General features: G+C 35.7%; 2 protein-coding genes across 2 annotated transcripts in view; one reads left to right on the forward strand and one right to left on the reverse strand.

The window, feature by feature from the left end:
- The window catches only part of RB195_026077 (uncharacterized protein), a gene marked incomplete at both ends in the record, with an annotated part of 31879 nt that extends 29323 nt beyond the window's left edge, over positions 1-2556 (reverse strand). Inside the window, one exon of the mRNA XM_064214477.1 lies at positions 2465-2556. Within this exon, the coding sequence (XP_064070358.1) occupies positions 2465-2556 (92 nt within the window). The remainder of the gene's footprint in view (positions 1-2464) is intronic.
- Positions 2557-15485: 12929 nt separating this feature from the next.
- Positions 15486-15734, forward strand: RB195_026078 (uncharacterized protein; the record flags this gene model as incomplete). Its single annotated transcript, XM_013445473.2, has 2 exons — positions 15486-15599; positions 15648-15734. 2 exons carry the CDS (start codon positions 15486-15488, stop codon positions 15732-15734), a joined length of 201 nt encoding a protein of 66 aa, XP_013300927.2.

Raw genomic sequence — 15734 nt, forward strand, 5'->3', positions numbered from 1 at the left:
CACTTTTAATCCCGAAAGAGTCGTATCATAGAATTTCCAAAGAAACTCCATGATATAGCTGCAATTTGCAGAAATTTAAAAATATAAAACAAGGAATAGATGAGGAATGATCCTACGTATGAAGAAAGATTTGAATGCAGCCGGTCAACCCGGAAAACATTTTGTGTGACAATATGAGCAGCAGGTCCTCTTTCTCCAAAACGCTTCCGAAGCAAATCGGACGAAATCCGCGAATTAGGTTATGGATAATGCTGAGAAATTGATTGGGCACTACGCTTCAGGAATCTATCGCGGTGAAAACAAGTGAAAAAAATAATAAAAAAAAAGACATTGTACTATTAGTCCATACAATCATCGTCTAAAATTAACACTTCAAAATTACATTTTTCCCCAGTCGAACGTGTTAATTTTGCCGCTATGGATTTTTTTGTTCCGGAAAAAGAAATGTCTTCAAGTCAGCAAAGCATCATGCGGATTGTTATGTTGTTATAGCGTCGTCTGACGCTTTATCCTATTATATCACATATGACAGATGAATATCATAAACTTCAAACACAATTAACTCTTACGTATCAATGTATGAACTTTTCCTGCTTGAAAAACATCCTGAAACATGAAAACATTAACTATTCGATTGATATCATGAACCATGGATGGGCTCGGATGCGATTTCCTTCATATTAGGCCTTATTTTCACTCCAAAATTCTCATCAAAATCTGCTGCATTTTATTATTAGAAAATAGCTCATTTTTTGAAAAGAAATAAGATGAAAAAGAATAACACATATTAAATCCCAATATTAAAGATTTTAAAACCGTTATATGCCCCTTAAGAAGAAAACTAGTACCAATGTATTCGTTGCGTTCCTTACTGGTCAGAAAAAGATACATTTCTCCAAAGATAACTGCTAGTAACTATTTCTTAAAAGTGCAGAAAAAAATCCAAAAAGTGCTATAGAATTTTCTGGATGTTGAGTCCTTGAGTGTTCCAATTTAGCTAGGTAATAACCTAATAACTGAGGAAAATCTCAGTGCTGAACACTACCTACGGTTTTCCTCAAAAAAAAAAAGACTATCAGTTGTTGACTGAATACAGCTTCTAGTTTCTTTTTACTGACTTTTTCTTAAATAGACACTCCACAAATTGAGAGGAAAGGCTGATACAGGAAGAGAGGAAAGGCTGATACTAGAAGTGTTCTGGGGAGGACTAGGGCGAAATCAAAGGAATTAAATGAATAACTAAAAATAGTGCTGGCAGCGAGAGTTGGAAACGAATGAAATTTCCATTTTTATTTTACCAATAAAGAGAAAATCCATAACATCTCAATAGAACTAATATTACCCTTCGCTGGAGGATTTTTGTGACATTTTTCATCTTTATTGCCGGTAAAACTTACATTATACATAATAGTTATAGCTCGAATAAAATGTTGCAAATACTACAGTGGTTACTATGCCAACTCCTTTCGTTCGGATATAAACTACAAGAAATTTTTCACTGAGATCAAACCACTCAGCTCTAGAGAGCAAGTAGGAAATTTAATTTGGAAAAAGAGCGCTCATTCCCTTCAGTAATGGGTTCTTACGGAAAAACATTGAAATTTGAAGGCTGAGTACTTAAAAAAACAATACAATACAGTAAAAATTTTTCAAATCGATCACAGATATATAGAAAATGATAGTATTAACATTTTGGATCTGAACAAAAGAAGAAAGCTTCTCATCTCATTTTTTTAGGATTTTTATCCTGCGTTTAACCGCGTATGGAGGCTAAACTGTGATGAAACATTCGTTTAAAAACACACCTACACATTGAAATCTATTTGAGTTGGGCTCTAACATGGATTCAAAGTTCTTCAATGAATGAAGAGGTGCAAGAAATTCGTAGCATTTCAAAAGTGCAGTTACGAAATGAACAAGCACCATGTGGCGGAGATCCAGTCCTTTGTTTGTTAATAGAGCGCGTAATTTTATTAGTCCATTTACTGCATAGTTATCAACATTGTTGACAATTTCTGAATGTGATAACAGTTTCATCATTTCTGATCACTTATTGCGTTTCTATTTTTATTCGAATTGAAGGGATGCGATTGTTTGGACAGATAACAAGTCCAGAACAAACTTTCCCAAGACGCATTCAAGAATCCCGAGGAAAACGAACGAAATTAAAGGATACTCGGTGAATAAGGGATAATGGGACGGGAATCTATCTTATGTAGATCCAGCAAACTCATTATTCTAGGAACAGCTGCAATTTACGCGAAGTAATTTCCCTAGATTTCTCAGGAATTGCAAAGCCATCACATTCTCGATGATACATTGTGTATAAATAATCGTTTTCAATTCGGTACAATATGGGTGAGGTTAGAAAGCGATCCATGTGGTTATTTGAATATTTGACGCATCCTAGAACTGCGACAGAGATCAGTCAAGTGCATCCGAAAGCAGTTGAAAACCGAATTACCTGGATTTGATGGAAGAATTTTGTCGGCGTTTTCGTGATGGCTGCATTTTGCGGAAACCACTCTGCATATTGTTTGCTTCTACCATTTCCATATGAAATCATCAGAGAACTCAAAGGTTTTGCGAGGATAAATGCAGAACCTTCTAGCAAAAAATTAGATCAAATATGATAATAATTTTTTCTTCCAACAAACAAACTAAACAAAAGATCATTCTCAAACCACTTATCCTACCAAAATTCTACTTTATCCGACTTTTATAGTTGTACTTAACTCTAAAAAACAAAGTATTACGATGAGATATAATTCATGAGCTGTTTTTTTTTTCTCAAAATTAAATAAGCAGACAAAAAAGCTATTTCCAACATGTCATAACCGTTCGATAAAGAATTTATCATTCCACAGTAGTATTTGAATTCTGATTTTTTAATTTTTCAGATTCTCGTTTTTTTCAGGTCATTGAAGTGAAGTGTCACGTTCGCAAAACGGAACATCTTCGACACCATTACTCTTTTTTAGAATTAATGGTGGTGATAAGGCAACAGAAGCTGTTGACAAGATCTTGTTGTTAGTCAACATGGATCGAATGAGGCACGAAAAATTTCAAAAAGAATGAAAAAGACGTGGGAAAAGTACAAGAGAAAAACAACTAAAAATATGTAAGAAATCAATAAGAATCATTGAGAAACTTCGTCAGTAACCAGTAAGAATCACTGCAGGATGAGAACAAGATGTTGGAAACGAAAGGAAGCGTTGGGAGGAATAACAAAGGATATTGTACTCTTAATTAATTTGAAGTGGTTCTTTTTTTTTCGAAGAAAGAAACCAGCAGGGAAAGGATTTCCCCTCAATCCACTACAAATATGTTGGTCCCTCTTTGATCAGTTTTTGAGGTCAAAAATCACAATTTTAAAGCAACAAGAAAAAACGGTGAAAGCTACTTTTGTACATTGTCTTTTTTCCATATAAAATAACCTTAACTTTAGCGACTCTATGGCCTCGATAATGCTCTATTTTGTTCACTTAACACTTCACTTTAATACTTTGAAAGAAAAAAAAAACAAAAGTTAATGGGATTCGAAAGTGGAAATGGGACATTCTCATAAAGAGGAGAATTCTCTATCAGATGGCATATAAAATTTCATTTAGGAAATATTTTTCTAATATCCATATATATATATATTTGCTTTGAAAGAAAAACACACAACTCATTCTTCTGGCTGGTGCTACTCTACATAGCTTCATGGAGGACAACACCGTTAAGCAGTTTTTTAGAAAGAGAATGACGTCTAATTCAATTTTTATTTTAAAAAAATCCCACTCTTTTTGGCAAATTCGGTGCACTGAAAACTCATTGATTTATCTTTTTCATGATGTTGAGGGGAATACCGTGAGGAACACAAAATTTGTGACTCTAATTTTTCTAGTTTAAAATGTAAACTTACATTAAAAAGGACGTTTATTAAACTAAGAGTGCTTGATTCATACATTATTACAACAGTGTTGGCCGATCTGACTTATTATTACTAGGGAAGAAAGAATAGCGAGACCTAAATTCATCCTTCCTAGGATCGAGGAAAATGTAATTGGGTAATGTAGTCCAAAGGAGGAGGTGTTGCAATTCGAATCCGAAACTGAAACTTAGTTGTTTTTTTGTTGGTTTTAAGAGATAAAAGGATAAAGTGCCTGGCGTCAGTCAATCCGCTTGGGATGCGCCCCCACGTTCACTTCAATTCAGAACCGTTTGGAGTTCAGGAACGTGTAACTAGCCTGTACAATGACTTGCGGTGGCTAGTCGATGTGTCAAGTCGGTGCTTTTTATCCTCCCAGAGAAGTCTGGTACCAATTTATCCACTCCGGAGGGATGAAAGGCTTGGTGAGCACTAGGGCGGATTGGAACCTCCGATCGACCGTGCAGGAAGCGCAACCTCTACCCGCTACACTACACCCGCCCTTTTTTTGTTGATATACAGAAATATTTTCGTGGAAAAAGGCATTATAGACGTAACCTTCTTCAATTTCTTTCAAACGACTGGATTTTGCGGTAACCAAGACTCGAAATAGCCGGGCTTTGGGGAAAACTCGAGGAGTCTCGTCTAAAAAAATCCTTCATTCGTGCGTAATCTCACCGTTCGCACTGGCAATGACAATAAAAAGTCCTTCTCAGGAATTACTACGAAAGAGAAAAAACAATTTCCAAAGTTGTTTTCATCTAAACATGACAAATGTCAGCATTTATCCGTTCACTCATAATCAACCTATTGTAAATTCTTGGACTGATATGCGGTAGACCAAAACACTAGTAAACAGGACATTTCAAAATGTCAACGATTTCGTTAAATCCAGAAAAGAGCTTAACGCACGAAAAACGTACGAGAAGATGAAACAGAGCATAATTCTGGAAAAAAAAGCAACAGTTTGATCTTATTCTTAGATCCACAAACTAACCAGTAAGTGTGAGAAAAATAAAACCCCATAATGTTACATGTTCCTTAGAGGACCATTGCAAGACTTTGGATCTTTTGGGAAAAAGCAGGGGGATGTTTGAAATTTAAGCGTACACATTGTGAATGTTGTAGATTTAGATTTGCAAATTTTCAAAGAGAATTCCCGAATCTGCAGTGATTTGTCCTCAAAGTACAACACATTACGCTAAAAATAGCCACCATCATCAGGACGTATAAGAATATTAAGCAGAAGTGCACGATGTTTGTAAGCAACCATAAATTCACATCCTGCAATTGCAGCAAAAATGAATATGCAAACAAAACAGCCAGAAATTAATAGAAGAACTAAGTCTAATTTTTCCAACGTTTCAGAATGCTTCCAGCTATTGTTATCTGGAACCCACTGAAAACGTTGAAAGAACTAGTATTAAAGGGAAAAAAGAATGATTAACAGAGTCATTCAGCAACACAAATATCGCTTAATTTATTGAAAAGCGAAGAGACAATTCAAGCGTGTATCGAAAAAATAGTGCTTTTTTCATTTCAAGGGGACCTCCAAAATGCATTACATGAGCGACTACCAGCTACCAACTAGTAATTGCAGTCGTTAGCATTTGCGTTGGTCCAGAATTTTCGTGTCCACGATGTCTATTGTGAGAGAAATCCATTCATTCAGCTTATTCACAGACAAATGATTTTCGAACTCAAACACAACGAGTTCATTCATTTCGAATATGTGGGCACTCCAAAAGAATTACGAGACATTTTTGTTTCCTTTCGGCTCATGTTCTGTTTATATTTCGCCTGCAATATCAACAACGGGAAAGCGATCCTGATTTTTTCTATCCATGAGTAGTAGCAGTTGAATTATACGTAAGAGGATGCATGGAAATTTAAATCGGTCCACTCTTTGCTTTAGTGACTTCCAGTTAAAAAAATGAGAAGATCCACAGGTTTCGTTTTCGAAGACATACGGGAATTGAGGAAACTAAGAGAATCTTACAAAGTTACTTTTGGAAAGAAAAAAGCTGTTTTGGTACAAAAAAAATCCATTAAAATTATTAACATATGCTAATATCCAAGAAAACGAATATGAAAATCCAGAACAGCAAACAGATAGGAAACATTAATCAGTGTTACATAGAATTTGAAGCAGCTCACGGAAATGAGAGCCAATGTGAATATGAATATGGATGCGGAGCGGGGGGCTTTCCTCATTAGGAGCTGAAGCACTGGTCCACAACCCCATCCCGGACGTCGCCCGCCTCCCAAAAGCTGTCAGTCGCTGACCGCTGGTAAGGAGATTTACGCAGTTACACAAGCTTTCATTAACGGAATGACTTATGCAAATGGAATTAAAGGGATATTTATTATTATTTAAAGTAGTCAGACGACTAGCGGAACGAGAGGAGACCCATAGCGAAAAATTTGTGCACGAACAAGAAGTGATTTTTTGGAAAAAAAAATCTGAGAGACAAAAACGACATTTTATATAATTTGAGAGTCCTAAAATTTACAAATCCCATTAGTCCACAAAATTACTGGGAAGATAAACCTCTAAAAAAAGGGTGCTGAGCCAACAAAAAAAAATTTTTCCACGAACTTTTGACACATAACCTTTTAAAGAGAATACCAAGCTACAGCCGTTGGTTTCACTTCCAATTATTTTCTATGTAGAGCAACTTTAGACCTAAGACATACCTCTTCTACTTCGATATTCCTCAGATACACTACTGCGTTTGCGGAATGAAATGTTGCATCCAGGATTCTCTGACATTTTTTAGATTGACTATAATTCTTTGCAATCCCTGCAATGAAAGTAGCTCATCAGTCAAAGAGATTGATCAATATTAGGTTGGATCAATGCCAATAATGGGCGAAAAAATAAATATAAAATTAAAAGTACCAAACGCAGTGACAGTAAGAAAGCAATTTTTTGATGAAACACATTCTAAATCGTGGTGAGTCATCATTGTTTTGAAATATCAATGATGGATCCTGAGAAACTGTCCCTAGAAACAATTACTGACGAAGAACAGAGAGTAATTTTACAAATTTACTTCCTAATAGCGTATTTTTCAGGATGGTCGAAAGATACCTTAAGAAACTATTCAGTACGAAGGTGTTTTCGACCTTGTAAGAGGGCACAGGTAATATTTTTCACACGGTGACTGTTTCGAGTTCAAAAGCATGCTCAAGAATGAAATCGAGGATGGCATAGAACGTGACCTATACCGTAATGTCCAGCAATTTCCGGATCGAAGACAGATGATCTTTCACAAGAACGGGGACTACATATAACCTTTGCAAAATTTCATCACTCCTTCGTTTTTCAGGGAAAATGAAATTGAATAGAACCCGCTCTTAACCACCATTGGTCCAACTTAATGGAAAAATTGGGTTAAAATTAAAAGAAAAAAGAATTTCGAGGATTTGCCCACTCAGATGTGTAGTTAACGTTCGTATCGATTAGTCCATTCACTTATTTCCTGAGTTAAAAGTGAAAACGAAGTGAATAACTATCTAAAGTAAGAGAAAGGATTCATATCTTCAGGAAAACTAAGGATTTAACTTTTTTGGTGTTTAAGTAGAGGTTAGAATAAACAACAACAAATATAAGTGTATGGAAGTCGATGAGAAGCAAACATGCCGCCAACAAAGCACTTCGACCAATACCTGGTGGGCCTAGATCACATCGATTGGTTGGTCAAGTGAGGTCACAATACCGACGTCACATCACCGAGTGTATTTATGCGTGTATTGTCTTGATCAATAAAGATTTCTTCAGACTTCCAGATTAAATGTCAATGATTTTTTAAAAGTTTAGTTAAATAACTATAATAACTATGGATCAGTTATTTTTAAAATTTCAAATCCGCAATTCTATTTCCATAGCAGTTTCTGGCAAAAAAATGAATTCCTGTGAGTCCGATGGTCAAAAAAAAGAGAGAATGGATTCGAGCAGTGTGCTGTTGCACGGATCAACCTCTAGGATCGTCAGCAGAACAACTTTATGAAGCCAATCATACATATTCACGAGCCCAAAACCCAAACAATTTCCAAACAATTTGTAATTCATTTATGGAAACCGATTATTTTCAGGATTTGTCTTCTATAGAAACCTATTCTTCTGACTCCTCGCGAACATTGCAGTCTAGTTTTTTTTTCAATCGTCCGGATTTTTCTTAATTAGTTTTCCGCTAAGGCTCCAAGGCTTGTGCGTCGTCAATCATTTAACAGCTTATAACTGGTCGATTGTAGAATTTTTTAGTTCTTGGATTTCTTTCATTACAATGCAGTAGAGCCATTGTTATGGTTATCCAGGACATGAACGATGAAGAGTGGAGTGCTAAGCATCTGAAGGCCATGGTGACTAGTAATTCTTTAAGATTTCGTTTTCATACAGACGCTCATCTCTAATATGGAGCGATGTCCCTTCAAGAACCATATAAAATGAAGGACACTTCAGGACTACGGTGCATCTTTTTCGCTAACGAAAGAAAGAAAACAAACTCAAAACAAAGACATAGAAAAGAAAAACATAAAATACATGCTTGAACAATGCATTAGAGTATATAATTTCTAGATCTTCTATTTTCTTCTGGAAACAATACTTTTACATAAAAGGGAATTTCGGAAAAAAAATAAAAAATGTGAATCCATTAGATGAGCCACCGGAGAATCGTTATTGTTTTAGACGTAAAAGAAAACTATGTCGTATGCAAATGTCGATTGAGAATACAATTTTAGGGTTGAGTTGGATGTTTGAAGAAAAAAAAGACGTCTTGTCCGCTTACAATGATGACTTCATAAATTTTAAACATAAAAATATTTGAAGAGAAAAAATGCAACTAAACATCTTCTCACAACATAATTGGAAAGATATTGAAACGTACAAAATGCGCTAGCGTTCCTAAAGTTTGTAAAAACTGCAGATTTTTTTTTTGAAATTCGAACGCTTCCTGAACATTTTTTTTTTGCTGCTATGCATTTCCATAATTTTTGTCATGGTTTATAGTTCAAGCTTCTCAATCTTGGTGTCAGAAATGATTGATACCGGTCACGTGTGTACCAGGAATTAAGTATCCAAAAAAAGAATATTTTGAGCAAGGAATCGTCACACAGAGAAGAAAACGGGACCTGCTTTCCTTAGTTTTTTTTTTTAACGCAGAACTTCCTTTGGATATTTGAATCTTTTGGATTTAGCAGTTCATTATGAATCCGTTTTGTTGATTAACAAAGAAATTGTTTACTGCTGAACAAAAACGGATTATTCCTCCGAAATTTGGCGTTCTGTCTGTTTCTCGGAAGAAAAAATCGCCCCAAAAAATGTTGCCCAATAGGGTTAAAGATTGGATACTATTTGAATAGACGAATTCCTGCGGCTTATTTTGTTTTCGATTAGATACGATTCCCGTAGCACGAGATTTATCCAGGAACACAGTATATGTCAGCATTTCAACAATGGAAAGGAGCCACTTTTGAATGAGATCGTCGAGCAGATGTAAATCAAACACGGCGTCACCCAAATCCATCAAATCAGGAATGCGAAAAACAAAGTGTTTTCACGCAAACGTTTGTTGAAAATAATATACGCCAGATGGGATGCCTGGCCAGGATTTGGATGCTAACAATAGCTATAATGTGATCAGTTTTAGCGCTGAAAGATGAGATTATTTGTGGAGTATGTTATTTTTCCTGACTTAGAAACTTTGCACTATAATTGCACAAGAGCGAGTAACTCTAGTCGTTCTACTGAAAGAAAATTCCTCATAGAGTGCCTTTTTTCTGCGGAGGCAACGAATCCCAAATATGTGTAATTCAAGGTCTCGCCACTACGTTTTATGTTAGACTATTCACATTAAGTACCCTGTTCTCCTTCAAATATCCTAAAATACGGCTGAGCATTAAGTGGGACAAAAACCAGAGAATCCGCAAAGGAATTTCACTTTTCTGTATTTTTGTGGATCCGTAGAAACAATTTACTTTCTTTCTAGTAAAATACTACTACTACTACAATGACAATTTGTTATTTCAAACATGATGACATGATGTGAATAAATGTCTGAAATGAAAGAATTTTTCATAGGGCAAGGTTCTAAATGTTGAAGGCATCACCCCACGAATCTGAGGTGATATGAATTCCCGATGATCAAAGACTATACGGAATCGTAGATTGCAGAAACGGGTGGAATCTCGCTCATTTCTTCCTAATCGCCGTAAAAAACGGGCCAGAAGATACGGCTTCGAGTGTTCCGGCGCGCTATTTTCTACAGGGAGTTCGATTGGAGCGCGCCAGAATTGTGCATGCGCCGCATCTTTCGGACCGTTTTTCACGGCAATAAGGAAGAAATGGACGGAATCGCCTCCCCCCCCCCTCTCCATAATCTACCATCCCGTATAGGCATAACCCACACGAAACCCATATCACCTCAGATTCGTGGGGTGATGCCTTTAAGGGGGGACTCTGAAGCAAATTTTCGGTGTGCTTCTCCCTCAATCATCGAGCAAAGATTTAAAAAAAAAATCCTTTAGCATATACTCACATTTATACTTTGGGGAGAAATATTTATGATCTATTGAATAATTTTGTATTATTATTTGTGTCATTTATTTATCTTGTTGTTTTTTTATTTATTGTAATTATTTATGATCTTGGAATAATTGTCCTTACCTGGATACCTATAGGCTGATTAATTGTCTCCTGGTGCACATTGTTCTCTTGTCAATTGTGCGAAAATTGTTATCGTTGCGGCGAAAACTGTGACCTTTGTCTATCTTTTCATAAAATTACTACTTAGTTATTATTAGTTATTAGTTTTTAGTTTAAGTTGTTTTGTTATCGCTGAATTGCAGTGATAAGCATAAAGAAAAAAAAAACTGTTCCTTCAATGAATGCAATTTACAATTGCTGAACAACTTTTTTTTTCTTTTTCTCTTTTTTTTTCATTGTATTCTAGAACAGGATTCTCAGTACAAATTGATGACAAAATTTCTTACGTTGCACAGTGAAAAATTCTGAAAATCGAGCAGAATTTGCAATAAAAATCTGAGAAATATTTTCACTTCCTAAATCCAATCGATTTTATTAAAGGTAGTAGTTACCAGTTGATATCTACCCCATATACTTGTATATTCTGGATAAAATCTGTTTCACTTCGAAAACATGTTCCAAGTTCTTGAAGAAGAATTTCTGGAAGATTTTATTTGTGTTTTGTGCACACAAAAATGTGATATAGTCTCGAATGGAATGCTACAAGTAGAAGAAAGTTTGTCAATTCAATTTAAATTTTCCTAAATGTGAAACCGCGAAATCGAAAAAAAAATTCTTAAATGAAAAATCGAAAAATGTGAAATAACGGATATTTTTGTCAATTTCCACAATATCTATCATCCTCAACTTGCTTAGTCAAGTAATGGTATACAGGCAATTAGTCCCAGGCAATTGGACTGTAGCTTTCATTTATCGTTCTTTTTCCTATCGAATTTATTACAAAATTACGGATTATGGGAATTCTCAAAAGTCTTGGTGCAGCCTCTAAGGGAGATATTAAACACGGTACTAAACTAAGCTTTCTTACATGAACAATTCGTTTACCAGTAAAATGTAGGACCACAATTGAAATGCGAGAGCCAACAATGTAAAATTATGTTTTAAAAAACCTCTTACTTCTTTTTCCTTGTTTATTTCTGTTTCACAGGGATTTATTTCGCAATTTAAGTTGTTTATATATTTACTTCTCCTATGATAGACAAACATTCAAACTACTGAAACCGTGACCAACTATATGAAATTTTAGAGTATTTGTGTAGAGAATCATATGGTAGATGAATTTGAAAAACACAGCTGACTACATATTTTTCCCTGTACAAAATTGACATCGAATAGAATGTGATTCCTTTCGAACAATCCATTTGCTGTCACATGATTTACGGCTAATGTTCGATGATCCACAATGTCGATGGTAAAGAATAAAAATAATAGTTATCCAAGTTGATAAAAACAAGTTTAAAAAATCATTCAGTCACAGGTTATTTACATATTTGCTCACCTCTGCGGTTTTTTTTTTTTTGAAAATTCTACCAAGCGTTCCATTTAGGGCACAAAAGCATCTTGTCTATATAAAAGCCAAGATGCCACGAATCCAACTTGGTTAAGAAATTCCAGGGAGAAGTTACGGATGGGGTTGCAGATTGCGAGATCTGGAATGGTTTCGCTCATCTCTCCGTCGTAAAAAAACAGCGTGAAAGAAGCCGTTTTTCACGATGATTTCAGTTGCAACGCACGCATCGCATCTGTGTGCGAGCGGTCGAAGATCTGTGATATACCAGTATATTGAAGCGAAATCAATCGATAGGCTGCTACGGGTACATGGAGGAGCGTTCTAACGTGCCTCGTAAGAAAAAAACAGCGCTTCCATGCCGTCTTTATGACGATTGGGGAGAAATGAGCGAAAATATTCCTTATCACGTGATCCGAAACCCCCTTCTTTGGCTTTTCCCGCCGGTTCCTTCATCACGTTAGATTCGTGGTCCGCTGCCTTTAATACAGACTCTCAATAATGGTCATAAAAACAACATGAATATCACTTTATTTCCTACGAGGTACGTTAGAACGCCCCTCTATGTGCCCGTTCCAGTCCCCTCAGCACTCTATATTATTGATTTCACTTGAAAAAGGCCGGCGAGAATATATCACAGATCTTCGGCCACTCGCACGTGGATGCGATGCGTGCACGTGCGGTATTTTTGGGTTGCATGATCCTGAAATAGTTGTAAAAAACGGTTTCTCCTACGCTCTGTTTTCGACGACTAAGGGAAGGTGAGCGTCCATCCCATCCCTGAAGCCGTAGTCTACAACCCTAACTCCACCTTTTCAGTCGGACTTCCTCACCACGTTAGATTCGTGGTATTCTGTCTTTAAAAAAGTTTATTTAAATTTCACATGCGAGATTATTTGAAGGAATTTGTCTGTGAAAGGGTTTTACGCCAAAACACCATGAGAAAATATGTATTTACATGTAACATTTCTGTAGGAATTCAAAAAAAAAACAGTCTATACTCTGAGTACTCAATGTGAAAATCCACAAAGATCTGAGCGTTCCAACACATTTGCCAAGTGTTTTCATTCTAAGTACAGATTTTTATGCAAGGTTCGTGGATCTGAAGAGGGAATTGTCTACTTTCACTGTCTACATCTGTTTCAGAACAAGTGAATACATATGATTATTACAACATATTGAAGGTTCTTCCGGATTTCAGGTCAGTAATAACACTACGGATTGGATGCTTTGACGCAAAGCGATATTTTGGCTTTCCAGATCTGGCAGCTATAGAAAAAAGTATGTAAGATAGTTTAATGTTGCAATTTTTTCTCAAATTAAATTCCATTTGATAATAAATAAATTTACCATGTTTTATTGTTTATTTGTTTTATGCTTTATTTTGTCACTTTTACATTTTATATTTACTTTATAAAGAGGATAAATTTTAAAAAATTAAGTAAATTCGGAATAAATTCGATATAAATACGAAACAAACACACAAGCAAACAGTTTAAATAAATGGGAAACAAGTCAATAAAGACTCTAGAGGATGATCTACATCTTATCCACAATTATTCAAGCTCTAATTATTATAAATAGGTTATCTTCAACCCCTTTTTGGCATTTTTCCAAGGTTTTTTTTGAAAAGATATGTGAATTATTTAATGTTTTGCAAGAAGCTTCTTCTTCACTGAAGGCCTCATATTCATCATCTTCTTCTTTTAATAAATAATTTTATAATAGTGCACAGATTTGTCCCTAATCATTATTTTCGCTACACTGCTCCCGAAGTTCATTCATGGATATAAAAAAGCATCGTATCGATTCGTTGTAGTTATTCCGGTTTAATTTTATCCTATTTGACGTTTTCTTAAAGATTACCTAAAAAAGTGATTTTCTTATGGATCTTTCGAATGTCCAAAACTGTACAGGTTATACATTATGGATATAATTCTTTCGTTAATCCTAGAATATGCAAATTAAAAACATGTTATAAATTGCCGGTCATATAGTGATTGGTGCATAATTGTTGTGCGTATTTGCTGAAAACTAGCTCAGTGCTATTCGTACTTTCTATATGTAGACCAGCAATGAGTTACGTTATGGATTCTCAGCCGGACTTCCGCTGACCTTTCCAAATCCTTAATAATAATCATTAAAAACATCCAGAACTTTCACTTTTATACCTAGCAACACTCCAATCATCGACTTCTATCAAGTTTGTCTGTGATCATCACCATATTCTAGTAGTAGCTTAGAGTTAAAGAGTATGGATCAAAAGAAAAAGTATAGGAAGAGAGAGAGTTAAAGTTGTCCATAAACTGCAGGAAGAGCAGAGAAGAAAATATGTCCGGCCATTATCCGTGACATCGTCCGTGCCATCTCTATATAAGTATGAAAAGTTCTAATAAATTCAAATTCATAAATTAATTTCATAAAATTCTCATCGAATTCTCGTACATTTAAAAGTTTTAAAAAAAAACTTTAAGTTTTGCCAATACATGCATCCCAACATGTATTACTATTTTCTAAATTCATTTTTTTCTTTTCTATCTTTATTTCGGTGTCACTGCACGACCAAACTGTAAATGCAATTCCTTCCAGAATATTTATGGAACATGGCGTGACCTTCTGATGATCGCTCTGCAATTTTGACTAACAGGCGTTTTCTGGAAGCAGAACTTTTTATTCTTCGTTCCTTGCATCTTGAACTTTTTCTTGCTCTAATTCCAGAAGCTAATGTTATTTAATCCCACTATAATAAAGAAATAGTGAAGTTCCAGAGAAAACCTACACAGGAATATTGCGTAGGGTTCCTAGTTTCCCGGAAATGTTTGTTCGAGTCAAAAAAGGATAATACTTCCTGAATTTCTTTCTTAAAGTTCCTGCACGACAATTTTTTCCGTCATTTGATGGTTGTTGTTGTGTGAAGCTGATCCTGCTGGATATCTCTTCGCCATGTTTACACGATTGTGTGGATATGTTTAATAGTAAACTCATTACTTGATTGGTACGAATGGACTCTCAGAAACTCGCTTGTCTGATGAGGTTTAAGAAGATACAAACTAGAAATAGACGAGTATGTACACGTAGAATAATACTATGTGAAGTCCAGAGAAAAATTCCGAAGTTTTAGGATCAGTCAAGAACAATTTTTCTTCTACTATGAGTCACCGGAAATGTTCCTTACGCATGTCCCAAGTTCCACATTCTTTGATTCTAGAAATTGTAGAGTTGAATTGTGTTCTTATTTGATTTCCCAGGATCTGAAGAAAGCGATGACGGCAAAAGGTTAGCCAGAATTAAGATCGATAACAATCCTGGTTCTGCTCTTTAAAAAAAGTAGTACACAGTTCTGTTCTTGATGATAAAGTGTAATAGACGTTTGGAAAAGATTATGGATCGTGTTTGGAAGATTAATTGTGGCTCATTTAAAGTAGTCAGTATTGTTTGAAGGTTCCAATGGTGCGCTGACGTTAGTCCCAACAACTTCTTACCTACTTTTCTACACCTTAACCGTTTTCGCTTAGATGGATGATCGCTTAGAAACGCTTATTACTTCGGATGTTTGCCGTACAAAACCAGTACATTGTGTTGTGTGCGCAATGCAAAACCAACAACCCATTAAAAGGAGGCACGAGGTGGTGGGTGGAACTCAACGATCTCGTACGCCGTTTTTTTTTCCTCTGCAGTTGCGCGACGGCCGTAGCACTAAACCGCCGGTTATGTTGGAGCAGTGTCACGCGATGCGTCAGGATTCGAAGGTGTTGGACGTTTAA

This window comes from Necator americanus, chromosome X (assembly GCF_031761385.1).
Source record: "Necator americanus strain Aroian chromosome X, whole genome shotgun sequence".
NCBI classification, from domain to species: Eukaryota; Metazoa; Nematoda; class Chromadorea; order Rhabditida; family Ancylostomatidae; genus Necator; species Necator americanus.